Source organism: Strix uralensis, chromosome 36 (genome assembly GCF_047716275.1).
Source record: "Strix uralensis isolate ZFMK-TIS-50842 chromosome 36, bStrUra1, whole genome shotgun sequence".
Taxonomy (NCBI): Eukaryota; Metazoa; Chordata; class Aves; order Strigiformes; family Strigidae; genus Strix; species Strix uralensis.
Window position 1 is genome coordinate 1,512,252 of NC_134007.1, and position 17,539 is coordinate 1,529,790.

General features: G+C 48.7%; 1 protein-coding gene across 1 annotated transcript; it reads left to right on the forward strand.

The window, feature by feature from the left end:
- Window positions 1-12,410: 12,410 nt before the first annotated feature.
- LOC141937028 (olfactory receptor 6E1-like) lies at window positions 12,411-13,427 on the forward strand. Its single transcript, XM_074854438.1, has one exon. It carries the CDS (start codon window positions 12,411-12,413, stop codon window positions 13,425-13,427), a length of 1,017 nt encoding a protein of 338 aa, XP_074710539.1.
- Window positions 13,428-17,539: the final 4,112 nt, after the last annotated feature.

The window sequence follows — 17,539 nt, forward strand, 5'->3', positions numbered from 1 at the left end:
ACTTGAAGAAGAAACTGGATTTTGTGAGCTCAGGAGAGTCCATTTCCAAAGTCCGTTTCTCCAAACTCCTCTCTCTTTCCCCGTGTAGCTGACGACAGTGATGCGGAAGAGTGGCCTGGGTCTCTGCTGCCTGGAGCTGTCTCTGCAGGAGCTGTTTGTCTCCAAGTCTCCTCCTTGTCAGTGCTCACAGCCCCCATCCCTCCCTCTGGGTGCTCAGCTCTGCCCTGCAGACCCCTCCTGGCAGCAGGACACTGCCCAAGGGCACCTCCCTGTCAGCAGTTCCTAAGGACTAGGTCAGATAAGCACTGATGCTGCAAGCAAAGGTGATGCTGGTGCTGTCTGTAGGTAGATATGTGGTAAATGCACTTTATGAGTCTTCAGCACATGTGCCGATCCCACCCCTCAGTTCAGGAAACTCAGTTATTTATGAAAACGTGGCAGCACCTTTCCCTTTCCCTTAGAAGCAAGCTGAAATCACAAACCCTGGAAAGGTCTTTGTCTTTACAGTAGCCCCAGACTTGACCTTGCTCTTGAAATGTTGCTTCTGCCAGTATCCTGGGGGTGATCTGGTGCTGTAAGCAGCCCTGACCCATGCAGCAACCTCTCCACAGCAGCAGGACCCTGCTCTGCCGGGGGTCTCTCCTTCGCCCCACAGCTTCTCCCTACAGCACCGCGGGGAGCTCCCTGGGCAGGCTGAGTACTGACCCTGGCAGGTGGCAGAGTCCCTGCCCCAGCACACAGCCCCTGGGGTGCAGGGACCCTGCTCTGAAGGACAGCCCTGGGCACCCCTGGCTGCACTCGCGGCTGCACCCCCCTGCAGCTGTCCCCGGGAGAAGGCAGCCACCATGTCTTGTCCCTCTGACAGTGCAGCAGGGAAGCCCTGCTCGGGAGCACGTCCTCCTCCTCTAGACAGCAGGGAGATTCCTGGCAGCTGTGCTGGCTTAACCAGAATTCTCCACGAACTGCAGCTGCATTGCCCTGCACCCAGATACTCACTGTGTGAAGGACTGTGAAGATTTCTCCCTTGAGCTCTCAGCACTCTCCCACTCCCTTCTGCCTTTCCCCTCTCTGTGCCTGGCTCCTCTGCCCTCGGTGCCTGCAGGCAGTGCCCTCAGCCCTTCTGTGCTTTGCAGAGGAGCTGCTCCTGGGCAGAGCTGTCTCTCTGCAGCGCTGACCACTTGCCCTGAGCTCCCTCTGTCCCAGGAGACTCGCCCAGCTCCACAGCAGAGGACCAGCCCAAGGCATTTTAATGACCACTCGGGTGGTTTTGATGCCAAATCCATGAAACTCAGACAGTGATAGGAAGTTGAAGATGCCTCCGAAGAAGTCCAAGTAAGATGCAAACTGCAAATTTTCTTACAGTTTTAATGGGTCCCACTGAGGACCATTCCTGACAAAGCCTCCCCAGGGGCTGGTTAGAGCAGAAAACTGGAGGCAGAGATGACAGGTAAACAAAGGCCATGTCAAGGTGGAACAGATTCTGAGTAAACCTGGATGTGTTACATTACGCCGAAGGCCAAGGTCATGGCCTCTAGGTCATGGTCCCCAGCCTCTGGAAAGGGAGATCCTGTCCCTCACACATTGCTCACGGGTCTTCCTGGGGAAGTGTGATGCGGGGATGTGGAATGTCAAGGACAGATCTATGGTCCAATGCCTCCCAGGGTGGAAGGGGAGGTCACGAGAAGCACCACTGTAAGGGTAAGGTGCTTCCTCATAGGTATCAGTTGCAGAGACAACAGCCAGAGCCAAGTGGAGAAAGAGCTCATCTCTTCTTGGGGGATTTTCAGATTTTCTTCATCCCTCTACCATGTCCACCACAGGCTGTCCCACAGTGTCCCACACCTGCACCTCTTTCTCTGCAGGCTGTAGACATCCACCCGGCTACCACACCTTGCTCTCACCTCAGCATCTTCTTTCCTTTATTGATATCTCTCCATCCTCCCTGGCTGCTCCTGCAAACACAAAACCTGGGGATGCTCCAGTCTCCCTCTGGGTGACTTGTTGCACGACAGCACTGTCCTTCGACTGATACTTCTATGTGTCCAGTCTTGGCCACTCCAGCTGCACTTTGTGGCATTAGTTCTTTCTCATGATATATCATACTATAAATAAAAGCTCCATCATCTCTGAAATCACCCCTCAGTCACTCTTAGGTTACTCCTGTACTCCCAGGAGCCTCCACCCCTCTGGGCCTAAGAACTCCAGGTCCCTCAGCCACTCCACACAGGTCATGTGCACTAGGTCCTGAACCCCACCTTGGCAGACCTTCACTCAACACTCTCCAGTTCCTCCCTACATCTCCAAAATGAGGAGCCACACTCTCGGACACACCCGTGTGTGTGGGCCACACCAGTGCTAAGATGAGGGGGATGGTAACTCAAGTCTGGATGGCCCACGCTCATTGAAATGCAACCCCGTAGGCAGCTGCTCTTGTTCATCGTGTCCATGCTCTACTGGATCATGGGGCATCTCTCGTAGTACACAGGCCCTTCTCCTCAGAGTCACTGCTCAGCCGGTCAGGTCCCAGCCTGTCCTGATGTATGGGGTTACTCATTCCCTTTCCCTCCCCATGCAGGACTGGCCACTTCTCCCTATAAAGCTTCAAGTGACTCCCTTTTGCCGAATCCCAGAGATTCTGGTGGTCCCCCTGGACTGAATATCAATTTGGTCAGCTTTTAATGTTTGCATTTCGATGGGCCATCTTGATTGGGGTGTCTATCAGAAGAGAACAGCATGAGGAGTTCAAATACCCCCTGCTAGAGAAACTCGGGTTCTTGGGGGTCTGGTACTGATAAGACCATAGGGCTGGACCCGGAGGGGAAGTTGCCCTTTATGGGAGAGAGCAGCAGGAATGTGTGGAGCTCAGCCTGGGGATGGATGATGAGTCAGCTGAGAGCTGAAGGGTCATGGGCAACACTGTGGTGGGTGGATGTCTGCTATGGACCCCCTGATGAGGAAGAGGAAGTAGATTAATCCTTCTTCATACAGCGGGAAGAAGCCCTGGTCCTCACTGCCCCTGACAGAAGGGAACAAGGCAAACAGCAGGATTTCTAGAGAGCAGGCTTTGGCCTGCTGAGGAACCTGCTTGGAGGAATCCTATGGGGTATGACACTGAAGGGAAGAGGGGAGAGCTCTTTGATGATCAAGGATCTCCTCTTACAGCTCCAGAACAGCACAGCCAGACATGCAGGAAGTCAAGCAACATGGGAGGCAGCTGGTATGGATGAGGAAGAAAGCTCCTGGTAAAAATCAAACATGAAGAGGCAGCACAGAGCAGGTAGAGCTGGCTGCCTTCCAGCCTCAGTGGTTCTGTGACTGTTCTGGAGAGAGCCATTTGGCGGGGGCAGGCAGATACTGGAGGGATGAGGGATCCCGGAGCCAGCTCCTGGACAGATGGAGAGTCTAAGATCAGCTCTTGGAGAGATCACTGCTGTATGTGTGTCTACATAGGCCTATGTTTTCCACTCACACAGCCCAGCATACAACAGCCCAAACCTCGTTTCTCCTTTCTCTGCTGACAGTTCTTTTTCTTGGCCTACAGACCTCCCGAGGTCCCTTCCAGAATGAGTAATTGTGCACGTTCTTTCACCACCAAGGGTCTTCCATTGATGATGACAGGAAGGCACTCACATTCCCCATGACCATGGAAGGGAGCAGATGAGTTTGGAGTGATTAGCTGTGGCTTTTTGTCCCAATGAAGTTACTGACACAGGGCTGCTCAGCAGGGAACCTCTGATGCAGGCTTCATCATATCTGAGCTTAACCTTTGCTTTTCTTTCTCCATTTTTTCCCTCCCAAGTTCTTCTCTTTGATCATCCTCCTACATCCCTCTATAACCAGCCCAACTCTGCTCTTTTCCCACTGCCCCTGGCTTTGCTTGCTTCGTGCCCTCCTATAGTGTTTCCAAGAGGGTTGTTGTGTTCATTCCTACCTTGATCAGTATAAAACCAGCAACTCCTTTTACTGTCTGTAGGGTCCTGCAGTTTCTTATACTGTGATCTTGTGTTGATGGCTCACCACAATCAGTGTGAGCCACCTGCACACAAACATTAACAGCTCGCAAAATGGAGCTCCAGTCCAGGAGGCCTTTGACCAACTCTGGGATTTGGCCAATAGAAACCTCTAAAGTTTCACAAGTAGAAGTGGTCAGTCCTGAATCGGGGGGGAAGAATAACCTCTATCTGTCCCCAGGTGTAAGAAATCAAGAAAGGAAGGCAGGAGACTGTCATAGCTGAGTTGAGACCTGCTGGTCAGAGTAAAGGGCAAGAAGGAAATGCACAGACAGTGGCAGCAGGGACAGATGCTCTGGGACGAGTAGAGGGACGCTGCCCAGTTGTGTAGGGATGGGGTCAGGAAGGCAAGGCATGTCTGGAGCTGAATTTGAAAGGGCTGTAAGATACAAGAAGAAGGGCTTCTACAGGCAGAAAAGGAAGGTCAAAGAATGTTTCTCCCACCATGTCGTGTGTGCCCCCCCACCGTGAAAAAAACTGGCAAACCGGTAAGAACAGATGAGGAGAAGGCAGAGGTACTCAACAACATTTTTGCCTCAGTCCTCACTGGCAACACCTCCTCCCATACTTCTCAAGTGGATGGACAGCAAGCCAGGGACTGGGAGAGCAAAGTCCCTCCCACTGTGAGAGAAGATCAGGTTCATGACCACCTGAGGAACTGAGTCTACGGGACCTGACGAGATGCATCCCAGAGTCCTGAAGGAATCTTCTGATGTAGCTGCCAAGAAACTCTCCATGATATTTGAAAAGTCACGGCAGTCAGAGGAAGTCTCCAGTGACTGGAAAAAGGGAACCATTGCACCCATTTTTAAAAACGGTAGGAAGGAGGACGCTGGGAACTACTGCTCTGTCAGCCTCCCCTCTGTGCCTAGGAAGATCATGGAGCAGATCCTCCAAGAAGCTGTGCTGAGGCGCATGGAGGACAGGGAGGTGATTCGAGACAGCCAGTGTGGCTTCACCAAGGGCAAATCTTGCCTAAATAGCCTAGTGGCCTTCTAGGATGGAGTGATCACATCAGTGGACAAGGGAAGATCTATGGATTTCATCTAGCTGGGCTTGTGTAAGGCCTTTGACATGATCCCCCACAATACCCTTCTCTCTAAATTGGAGACATCTGGATTTGATGGACTATTTGGGGTCCATGCTGGGACCAGTACTGTTTAATATCTTCATCAGTGGCATAGACAGTGGGATCAAGTGCACCCTCAGCATGTTTACAGATGACACCAAGCTGAGTGGTGTGGTTGACGCTCCCAAAGGACAGGATGCCATCCAGAGGGACCTGGACAAGCTCAAGAAGTGGTTCCATGTGAATCTTGCGAAATTCAACAAGGCCAAGTGCAAGGTCCTGCACCTGGGTCAAGGCAACCCCCGGTATCAGGACAGGCTGGAGGATGAAGGGATTGAGAGCAGCCCTGCAGAGAAGGACTTGGGGGTGGTGGTAAATGAAAAGTTGAACATGAGCTGACAATGTGCACTCACAGCCCAGAAAGCCAACAACATCCTGGACTGCATCAAAAGAAACGTGGCCAGCAGGTCGAGGGGGGGGATGGTGCCCCTCTACTCTGCTCTGCTGAGACCCCCCGGTGTACTGCGACCAGCTCTGGGGTTCTCAGCACAGGAGAGACATGGACCTGTTTGAGCGGGTCCAGAGGAGACCCACAAAAATGTTCAGAGGGATTGTTCAGCCTGGAGAAGAGAAGGCTCCAGGGAGACGGTATTGCTGCCTTTCAGTACTTAGAGGGGGCTTAAAGGAAAGTTGGAGGGAGACTGTTTAACAGGTCCTGTTGTGATAGGACAAGGGATAATGGTGTTAAACTAAGAGGGGTATATTCAGATAGATATAAGGAAGAAGATTTCTATAATGAGGGTGGTGAAACACTGGAACAGGCTGTCCACAGAGGTGGCAGATGCCCCATCCCTGGAAACATTCAAGGTCAAGTTGGACGGGGCTTTGAGCAACCTGATCTAGTTGCAGATGTCCCTGCTCATTGCAGGGGGTTGGATTAGATGACCTTTAATGGTCTCTTCCAACGCAAACTATTCTGTGATTCTATCCTATGATTCTTTCACAGTCACCTCCACATTCATTTTTTTGCCTGGTTCCATCAGCTCTGATTTTCTTCTTCCCCAGGCCCCAGGAATGGTCACCTTCTCTGGTTGTTCCCTCCATAATCTCTTCAGTGATGGCTTCGGTGGGGCATGATAATACCCTCAGAGACATTTGCTGCTGACTTCTACTTCTCCAGAGCCTTGTTCTTTCTTCTTTCAGGATCTGCAGTTCAGGAACTTGGCACCAGAGGGATCATTAACATGCAGAACTCCCTGACAAGCCAAGTCTCTGGGCATAAATTTGCTTAATTCCTCACATCTTGTATGGTTAATTTGAGAGGTTTCAGGAGTATAGTCAACGTGAAAAGCTTTAATACTCAATATCAGTAAGAAAGAAATTATTCTTTTTCCATTTTCCTTGGTTTTTCAGATTACAGATTATGTGATATCAGTAATCTCCAATTAGTCACCCTAGTCTCCATGACCTTTCAGAGATGATGGAGAGTGGCCTCACTGTGACATCGTCTTGCTCTCTCCGCACCCTTGGATGCAGCCCCTCTGGTGTTGTGGACTGCTAAGGGTTGACTTTGATCAAGTAGCCCCTGATTCGGCTTTCCTTGACCACTGAATGCTCTCCTCCAGAGTCCTGCCTTGAGGCACAAAGGCCTGGGAGACCTTGCTGCTGAAGACTGAGGAAAAGAGGACAGAGAGTATCTCAGATCTTTCTCCACCTACCCTTACTAAATGTAGCAGTGCTCCCACATTCTCTTTGCTACTTCTTTAATCCTGAAGCAGTAAACACTCGTTATGAAGCTCTTGAACTCACTGATACAGACCAAGATGCTCTTCTTGTAGTCCAGTTGCACTGAGCTCTGCTTCTCTGCATCGCTGCTGACTGTGAGATCATCACTAAAACTCCCCAGAACAGGCCAGAGGCTGCTCCTCTGATGTCTGGCATCTGCAGTCTTCTAATGTACTTCCTCACTCTCCTTGGACTCTGGGACTCCACTATTTCAAGGTCATGACAGCTAGTCTGCACACCCCTGGCCAGCTCTGCCTTTCACTCACCCCTTCCCCCTCAGGAATGGGAAGGAGAAAAATGCAACAAAAGGCTCGGGAATCAATTAAGGACAGGGAGGGATGACTCACCCATTATGGTCATGGGCAAAAGACAGACTCATTAGGGGAAGAAAAGAAACATCAATTTAATTCAAACACTAACAACAACAACATTAACAAAACAGAGTGGGACAGTGAGAAGTATTACCACATCTTAAAAACACCTTCCCCCCAGCCTGTCTTCTTCTTGGGCACAGCCTTCTTCCTGATATCTCTTCCTCATCCCCTGCAGCAGAGCAGGGGGGCAGTTCATCATCCGTTGCTCTGCCAAAACCCCTTGCTGCACCCACAAACTCAACACAGTTCTTCACATATTAAAAATTTCCAATCCTTCTAGCCCCCTGCCAAGATCCTCAGCATTCCCTTCCTCAGGGTCATTGTGATTGTGAGTCTTCCCGGGGCAGTTGTCCCAGAGATAGCTTCCCTCTCTTGTCCTTCCCTGTGGCCGGAGTGGACATTCCCACTTATCTATCCTAGCTCCCCACAACAACAACACTCCATTCCATCATTCCGTCCCATTCCCCTTTGCTTTTTTCCTGGTTTTAATTCATGCCCTGTATCAAGTCTTCTCCCTCCCTGGCACCCGTCTCTCACTCATGAACTCCTCACTAAAGCTGCCGCCGGGAATTCTGCCTCTTGTTCTTTTGCTTTTTTCCCTGTGTTTAATCTGCCTTTCCTTGTGCCCAACATATACAAACACAGCAACACTCAAAATTTTTTTGCAAAGTCTCTCCCTGCTACCCTGACATATGCTCTTTAAAATATTTCTGTATATCAGAGGCAGCCTGATCAACAGCAACAATAATTGTGAGCGTGTCATTAAAAATCTCCGGTCTCATTCCTCTGTATTTTAACAGAGTTTGTTGGAGCCATCCCCAAAATTATTAGGATGCTTCTCTGTCTGACAAACAGCTCAGTCCCCTGCATTATTATTGTCCCAGTTTGGGTCATTTACTGGCCAGGGCTTTCAGTGTCTTCCCACCTGTTGAGCTAATTCAGCTTCCTTATTCATTATTGTATCTCTCTCATCAGGTCAAAATAATACCTCAGCAACACCTGGGTATCTCCCCAATAGGGTTTGTTCCCAGTGCATAGGTTAGAAAACAGCTGAGCACATCTCTTAGCATCCTCCCTCGTTCTTGACATTGTACTTTTTACTTCCCGATAGAGCCAAGTCACTCAAATTCCCAGGTTGGTTAGTAAATACTTGCAATACAGGTTGGGGGCTTTGCCTGCTACCCCCGTTTGCATGGCAACAGGATTAGGTAAGACAGTAGAAACCATAAGATAGAGTCTGGCAGCCAACAGAGCAGAATTGGAAGACAAAGAAAGAGCATTAGGTGGATAAGGAGGGGCGGACACGATTGGGGCATTATCTGCGACTTTGTCCAGGGCAGTAGCCTCCACTACTGCAAGCATTACCTTTGGCGATGCGTCTTTCATCCCATACCTCCGACTTTGGTGTTTTTTCTCCCAAGCCAAATCATCCCAAACATACCAGTAATCCATTTGTCCTGGGAACCTATCCTCTAGGTGAGTCACAGAAAGGTAAGTCTGTGCTGGTCAAAGGTCCCTCACGGTGGCCACCGTTCTACTGGGTTTCCATCTCTAGTTATAAATGACTGGCCTTCTTGGCATAAAGTAGCTGTGCGCCTTTTTGATAGACTTGCTGTACCAAAAGTTCTTTTCCAATTTTGTAGCATATCGGCTAAGGGCATCCCCTTCTCTGTGCCAGGTATATTTCACATCACTTTACGTATTTATCCATGTGCATTTTATGCTGATCAGGCCCACACTCACTCTTTTTCATTTTGTGCATTTTATGCTGAATGGGCCACGCACTACCAAAAGCTGCAGCAAGGAACTCCCTTCAGTATTTCCACAAAGTCTGACCATGGAATTTTACCGTTCACCCTTTGGTGTCTCCTGCTCCAAAGGTCCCAGGTGAACTCACCCAATGCCAGCAGTTGGATGTTTGGAGATGAGAGGATCCGAAGGCTGTAGCCTAGTGTCCCATCTGGGGTGCCAAACTGTTGAGAAGTTTTTTTACCCAAGTTTTCTTCACCTAGCAGTCACTCAGGCATCGAATCTTATAAAAAATAATTTATTCAGATGGTACAGCCAGAAAATAACCCAACAGCTCGACCTGGGTGCCTCTGGAGAGGGACCCTGAACAAAGAAATCCCTGGGCAGTTATACCCTTACAGTCTGTGCACCCGCTCCTCACACACTCTTCACGCACTGTTCATGCACCTTTTGGCTCCATGGTGATTTCTGGATGGAGATCTTCCAACTCCTTACTGGATTTCTTCTCTGTCTCCAGGCATGCTGTTAACAGTATCTTGTTGAGTTGCAGCTTCTGCAATGGTTGTAGTGTCCTTATTCTGGCTCTGGAGGCCTCCTTCTGCTTAACTAGGTAAAAGTTTATCATATCTAGGTGAAAGTTCACAGCCTGCAGCCTCAGGCATCAGCAAATCGAGCTACTCATGCTAAGTAAGTAATGCGAAACAAACAGTATGCCAAATCGCACAACATTATGCTCTAACCCCTGCGTCCTAATGATAAATGATTGACTCTGAGTGATCAATTCTATTTAAAACTTATTTAAGCTAAAAACCTAGCATTTCTTAACATGTCATTAGACCCTCTGTCCCAAATGTAGAGACTGCTTTTTCCATGGCATCATCCCTTTGCTGAGAGCAGCCCACAGGGCAACAGCTGCTATGAAACATGAGTATCGCTCTCTCCTCCGCTGTGCTGCAGAGCTCCTTCACACTGACTGCTGTGGTTTATGCCGACATTCTATGCACCACCCTGAGGACAAGCTCTGGGCAAACCACAATATGGCCTTCGCCACCTGCATATCCTTCCCCTGCATATCCTGTATTTCTTCACTCACTATCGCATGTGATAGCTGTACGTTTGATGCTGTGGGGCCTGAAGAGAAGCTGCTTGGTTGTAAGCTGTCTGCAACATGCAGGTTCCTCTAAGAAAGTGCATCCAGGAGAAGAATAATTTTAGATAATTTGTGTGTCAACGAACAGAGTAAGGAGACAGAACCCTTTGAGTGCTTGAGCTGACCCACAAAATAGAAACTGGGACTGCTGCCTCTCATTCACCGATTCACCATGCTCATACTGCTGTAGGTGACTGAGCTTGTGCTTTTGCCCAAATACAGCCAGTGGATTAATCTCAGGAAGTTTTCCCAGTGAAGCCAGTGCAGAGATTCCCCTATGTCACACTGGAGGCAAAGAACAAGCCGGGCATTTGGGATCTGTGACTACCCTGAACTCCAAGCTAAAATGTCAGTACAAACATGGGGCACTGCCCTGTACTGAACTTCCCATTTTACTCCTTGTGTAGGTGTGTAAGGAACTGTGTTAGACTTTGCTTGTCTCAACATTGCTGTTGCACCATCACCATTTCCTGGCCTCGGCACCCTGTTGCCATGGAGGAGTACGTTCTGAAGGAGACGAAGGGTCCCCGACGAAACCACGACATCTGCCCGAAGCTAAATCAGGGTGCGGAAGATGTGCGGGCCGGCATGACCAGCGCGAGCGCCTGGGCATCCGCGCATGGAGGACCACGGGACCATGAGCACCATGATCTGGGTAAGACGTGCAGGCTGGAACAAAATGGGCGGACTCTTTGGAAAGGTCGAGGGGACTGGGACAATAAAAGGACTGCGTACTCCTCCCTTGGGGCGCACCTACTTCGACACCTGTTACTTGGAGCTGGGACCTCAGCGGAGCTTGGAGCTTGGAGCACCATCACCTGCACCGAGCCCAAGCCAATGGAACATTGCTGGATGCCTGGTGGTGGTGGTAATTAGCTGCATATCTACTGTTTTCTTGCTTGGGGATTCTGACTTTTCCCTTTCTTTTTCTCTCTGTCCTATTACTATAATTAATTGTTACAGCAAATAAAGTTCACAAGGTTGTACGGCATCTGACCTCATTTGTGTCTTAATCTCGCTCTTGGGATCGTTCAAGAACCCGCCCCGATATTGGATTGGGACAACGTGCTACCCATTCTGCCCTGGGACAAAGCCTGAGGGAACAACACAGTCTGTGAGGAAACTTTGCTTTGCTGATTAAAACCCTCCACCTCCTCCCCTCCCTCTCTCCTCCTTCCATTTTGAATCATCCTATTTTGGGAGTCATCATCTGCTCCATTCCCTTCTATGTCTAAAAAAAATGTCAACATGAAGGGGGAACCATCACTCTTTATTGCATATATTTTTCTTGTGCTTCCTTCTCTTCCATGTGTATTTTGAATAAAAAAAAAATAATAAATCAGCAATTTGAGACTTGAGCAGTGAGTTTCATCTCCTTTGCTGCATGTGCCTGAGAGGACTTGTTTTCCCAAGGCTCCCTCTATAGTCAATGGAGACAAGAGAAAACACTCGAGGCTGGGTCCTCCCAACCTATAACTGGCATGTAAAAGAAAGGTTACAAATCTCTTCCAGACACTCTTCTCTTCCTCTGCATTTAGGTCAGGACATTTGATAGTCACAGCAATGAGGAACTGATTGGAAACAACTGCATTTCAGTGCAGGCGGGTGTCAGCTGAGGCTGTGTGGAGCCATAATAAATTTCAGTCGTTATTTAGAGTGCTAAAGAAGACAAATTATACTTGGACTGTATTCCACCCCCTCCACCTTTTCTGAGGAAAGAGAGAGCAAGAAGCTGTGGAAGAAAGCACGTGATACAGAAGAGATATTTGATATTACTTATTTAGAAATCAGCTGATTCTCAGGGAGTCCTAGTCCAAAAAGGCAAGTACTGAAAGGTAGAAAGAATAGCTTTCACCATACAAGTTTGATTTGGTTTGATATGATTTGATTTGATTTGATTTGATTTGATTTGATGGTTTAGCATTTGTGCAATAGAAGAGGTGAGTTTTGGCACATAGGTGTGACAAATATTTGCAAGAGGTCTGAGTGAATTTGGTATTTCCCTGGAATGGGGTGAAATAACCAGCAGCCTCTTTAAAATCTCCTGTTCTGGAGAAAGAATCCTTTGTGAGTGTTTGAAAAAGGTAGAAAGAAGGCAACAAATTATCTGAGGACTTTAACTGAAATGTAAAACAAAAATCAGAGTGTGAGAAAAGCTTGAAGGACTATCTCTGTCTGTGTTATAGAGGCAGACTGTTAGAAAGGAAAGAAGCACAAAAGGAAGGATAGAACTTTTCCTGCAGACTGTGGAATTATCACACTTGGGTTTTGCCATGTTCCCATCTCAGCAGGATGAACTGAAATTCAGCATGGGACCAGAAAATGAAACTGCAGTTACTGAGTTCATCCTAGAGGGCTTCTCAGTGCTTGACCAAAGGCTGCAGGTATTTCTCTCTCTGGTCCTTCTGCTCATGTACCTGACAACAGTGATGGGGAACACAACCATCATTTCCCTCGTGTGTGTGTATCACCGTCTGCAAACCCCCATGTACTTTTTCATCAGCAATCTGTCCTTCCTGGAAATCTGGTTTACATCCTCCACAAGCATCCAATTGTTTGTGATCCTGGGTTCTGGTAGGGGAACAATCTCTCGAAGCAGCTGCTTTGCCCAATCCTATTTCTATTTTGCCCTGGGCTGTACAGAGTTTGTTCTCCTTGTTGCCATGTCCTTTGACTGCTGTGTTGCTCTCTGCCAGCCTTTGCGTTGTGCTGCCATCATGAAGCCTCAGCTCTGCATCCAGCTTGTTGTTGCTGCTTGGGTCATCAGCATCCCACTCTCGAGTTACCGTCTGGTCGTCCTCTACCAGCTGACTTTCTGTGGCTCGAACAAGATCCACCATTTCTTTTGTGACAACTCCCCCTTATTCAAACTGTCCTGCTCTGACAGCAGCCTGCTGTGGAAAATAGACTCTGTTTTAGTAGCATTTGTCATACTGGCTTCCTTATGTTTAACTCTGGCATTTTACACGGGCATCCTTTTCTGTATTCTACACCTTCCAGCAGCCTCTGGGAGGAAAAAAGCTTTTGCTACATGTTCTTCCCATCTCACCACCTTGGCCATTGTATATGGGAGCTGCATTGCTCTCTACGTGCATCCTTCACAAGATGTTTCCTTGGAGACAAACAGATTTGTAGCTTTGCTGAACACTGTCCTCTACGCGTTCTTAAATCCGTTCATCTACAGTCTTAGAAACAAGACGGTGATACTGGCCCTTAATGAAGCCATTGCCCGTGTGACACTACAGCTTTTCCCCTACTCATGGTGCATTTCTGGACACCAATTCCAGTGATCTGCTCTCATCTGTTAAATAATATCAGTGCATAGGTGTGTAACCTCCAAATACAGATGCCTCAGGAGACTTCTGTTCTTCTTGGACTGTGTCAGGTGAAGTGAGAAGCAGCTCATCTGCACACACAAAGGTGGCACCAACAATGGCAGGGGGAGTAACTCAGTTAACACCCTGCCCCAGCTGCTCCCAGGCCCATCACAGCAGAGCCACCAGCTCATCAGGAGCCCATCTCCACAAACCAAGAAGTGCCCAGAGGCACAGTGGCAGGTGGGATCCTAATTTACAGGCTCCTGAGGAATTAAAATCTTGTCCCAGCTCCTTCCAGGGCTGCCCTGGGAGAGCCACCAGCCCCCTTGTCCAGGTGTGAAACCCATCGAGATGAGCCACTGAGAGCAGCTCTGGATCAGCATCTGGGCTGAGGGGATTGTTGCTAGGGGTGCAGGAGACATTGCGGGATGCAGGGGAAGAGCATTTTTGGATTGCACAGGAGTTATTATGGGATGTTTAGGGGAGGACCCTGACCAGTGCAGTATGTCCTCTCTTCTCATTAAACTTAATTTCTCTTTCCTGTGTGAGGGAATCTCTCTTCTGCTTGAATGTGTGAACACCGGAGTGTGAGTGCAGCAACTGGAGCAGGAGCAGGGGGTCAGGCAGCCCATATGTCATTAGTGCCAGCGACTGAGAGCCTGGAGTGAGTGAACTGAAGAGCCTGTGTGTGACTGGGGTGGTCTGTACCAGCATCCGGAATGGGGCTGCGGCCTCAGGGGCTTGGATGTCCAGGTGCCTGCAACTGGGGAGGCTGGTATCCAGGGGCAGCTACTGAGGAGAGTGAGTGTCTGAGCCCAGCTGCTGGAGGGATCCACCCTGTACAGGAATATGAATAGAATAGAATAGAATAGAATAGAATAGAATAGAATAGAATAGAATAGAATAGAATAGAATAGAATAGAACAGAACAGTTCAGTTGGAAGGGACCTACAATGGTTGTGTAGTCCAAATACCTGACCACTTCAGGTCTGGCCAAAAGATAAAGCATGTTATTAAGGGCATTGTCCAAATGCCTCTTAAACACTGACAGGCTTGGGGTGTCAGCCACCTCTCTAGGAAGCCTATTCTAGTGTTCGACTGCTTTCTTGGTAAAGAAATGCTTCCTCATGTCAAGTTTCCTCCCTTGATGCAGCTTTAAACAATTCCCATGAGTCCTATCACTGAATACCGTGACGAGAGCTCAGCACCTCAGTCTCCACTTCCCCTTCTCATGAAGCTACAGAGACCAATGAGGTCACCCCTCAACCATCTTTTCTCTAAACTAGACAGAACCAGAGTCCTCAGCCACTCCTCTCAGGACATTTCTTCCAGCCCGTTCACCAGCTTTGTTGCCCTCCTCTGGATGCATTCAAGGACCTTCACATCTTTCTTAAATTATGGGACCCAGAACTGCACACAGTACTCAAGGTACTCATGTGTAGTCAAGGTACTCAAGGTACTCAAGGTACACATCAGCACTAAATAAAGCGGGATGATCACCTCTCTTCACTGGCCTCTTGGCTGCCAGGGCACACTGCTGACTCCTCTTGAGCCTGCTCTTGACCAGCGCCCCCAGATCCCTTTCTGCTCTCCAGCCACCCCTCTCCCAGTCTATACTTGTGTCTGGGGTTACTTCATCCCAGGTTTAGAATCCGACATTTGCTCTTGTTAAACACGGTGACTCCTCTGGGTCATGGCTACAGGTGTTAAAATGAACAGGGCCCAGGAGAGTTCCTTGTGCTGGACCACATATGTCCCAGTATGTACCCTTGGGAAGTCCATGCTGACTGCATTTGGACAGACTCTTCTCTCTAGGTGCCAAGGAACATCACCCAAGAGGACTCGAACTCATGGTGCACTCCTCACCAAAGAAGGCTCGTGCAGCCTGCGGCTCCCTGGGTGGCACTTATGGTCTTTTTCAAAGATGGGTGCAACATTGGCTTGTCCTCGCTCTCAAGAGACCTCTACCAATCCCGTGACATTTCAAAAGGGATATTCCAAAGAAATATTGATCTTCCCCTGTAACTTCATTACCATTCTGCTGCCTTTAATATGGTGTATTTAATTTCTTTAATCGTTCATACATTTTCACCTGCCTTTTCCATTATTCTCCAGTTTTCCCCTTCCATTACTCTTTGTTCATTCAGACACCTCTCACCTGTGCTGTTGCTTTGAGCTTCAGGGACTCAAACCTTGCCTGTCTTTCAGTGGTCTAATTGTCTCTTTAGCCAACTCTTCCATTATGTTTCTATCTACCCTTTTGTATCTATGTAGCTAAAACATTTCTCATAAGATTATCCCTTGTCAAAAGGTGACCTCATTAGAGAGATCATGTACTTAGCATATGGTTGAGGAGGGTGCTTTATTGATTATGAAACTTGAACATGCTTCACTTTTCTTTGCTTGCAAATAGGAGAAGACCTTCTGTGCCTGTGTGCAGCCAGTTCCCTAAGGAGACCAGGTGGAGATGGTGCAATGGAGCTGTGACCTCCAGCTGCAGAGATCGGTGGAGAAGTCCGATGTAAGGAAAAGGGATGTAAAACCCAGCTGGCCAATGACAGAAAAGGTGAGGCTGAGGAAGTGAGGAGTAAGGCTGTCCATGCAGTGTCAGACCTCAGGGACTGCTTCTCCTACCTGTCCAGAGCTCCTGAGGAGACCCTCTGGATCAATATCAATTGCAGAATGCTTCTATCACCTCTTCTGTAATCTGAAAAGTAAATAAAAATAACTGTTAAAATATAAACCATTTTTTATTAGATCTTCTATGAAATCTTCCTTCTTAACTACACTGAAACTACTCCAATTAGGTGTACAGGTCTTGAAGACTTGAAGAAAATTAAAGGGAGAAAAATAGTTCGTTAGGGCTGTCTGTATTTTAATGAGCTTCATGGTGTGTTTGGCCCTGAGTCCATGAACCTCAGATACAGAGAGGAGACTGAACAAACTCGTCAGGGAGTCAAAGTCAGAAGCAAAACTCAAAGTGCCTTGAAGCATTGATTGGTCCCACTGAGGGCTAATACTGACAAAGCCTCCCCATGGACTCCTTAGAGCAGATAACTGGAGGCTGTGATCGCAGGTAGGCAAAGGCACCGTGCAGGTGGCTGTAGTGCTGCAAAACCCCTTGGTTTGTTTTATGAAGCAGAAGGGCCAAACCCTGACCCTCAGGCCCTGGGAAGGCAGACCCTGCCATCATGCGTGGCTCAGGGCTCTTCCTGGGGGCATGGGGTGTGAGGGTGAGCAATGCCAAGTGTATGAAAACTGCACAACACATCCTGGCTTCCCTGAGCAAGGAAGAAGAAGAAACAAAGTCCAGAGCCTCAAAATAACGTTTCTCCTGGTAGGCCTCTGTAGCAGAGGCAACAGCCATAGCCAAGGGGACAGAGACCTTGGTCCTGTCGGGCCTTTTAGCCTTGCCAGAGCCCTTGGCCATCTCGACTGCAGGCTGTGCTACACTGTCCCATGCCTGCACCTCTTTCCCTTCAGGCTGCAGACATCCATCTTACTTTCCCACTTAGCTCCCACCTCAGCATTTCTATACCGTCACTGATGTCTCTTCTCCCTCACCAACTGTTCCTTGAAAGACAAAGCCATGGGCTTACCCAGACTGCCTCTGGGTGATCTCTTGCACCACAATGCTACCATTTGAGTGAGATTTCTTTTCCTCAAATGCAGTCTGAACCTTCCAAGATGCACTTTGTTGAGATTTCCTTCTCTTTCAACCAACAAGAAATGGTCCGTCACCTCTGAAACCTTTCTTCAAGCAGTTGGAGGCTGCTTCTACAGTTCCCTGAGCCTCCACTTCACCCGTCTAAAGAAGCCTGGGCTTCTCAACCTCTCCCCAAAGGCCCAAAACCCCATCCTAGCAGAGCTTCTCTGGAGCCTCTCCAGTTCCTCCTCATTCCTTCAGAACAGGGAGCCCCACATCCAGACACACTAGACAAGATGTGGCCACAGCAGTGCTGATAACTCCCTTCTCTGAGTTGGCCACATGCCCCCTAACGCAGCCCCATAGGCAGCTGGCCTACTCACAGTGACATGCACCTCTGCCTTGTATGGCATCCCTAGTAACGACAAGGCCCTTCTCC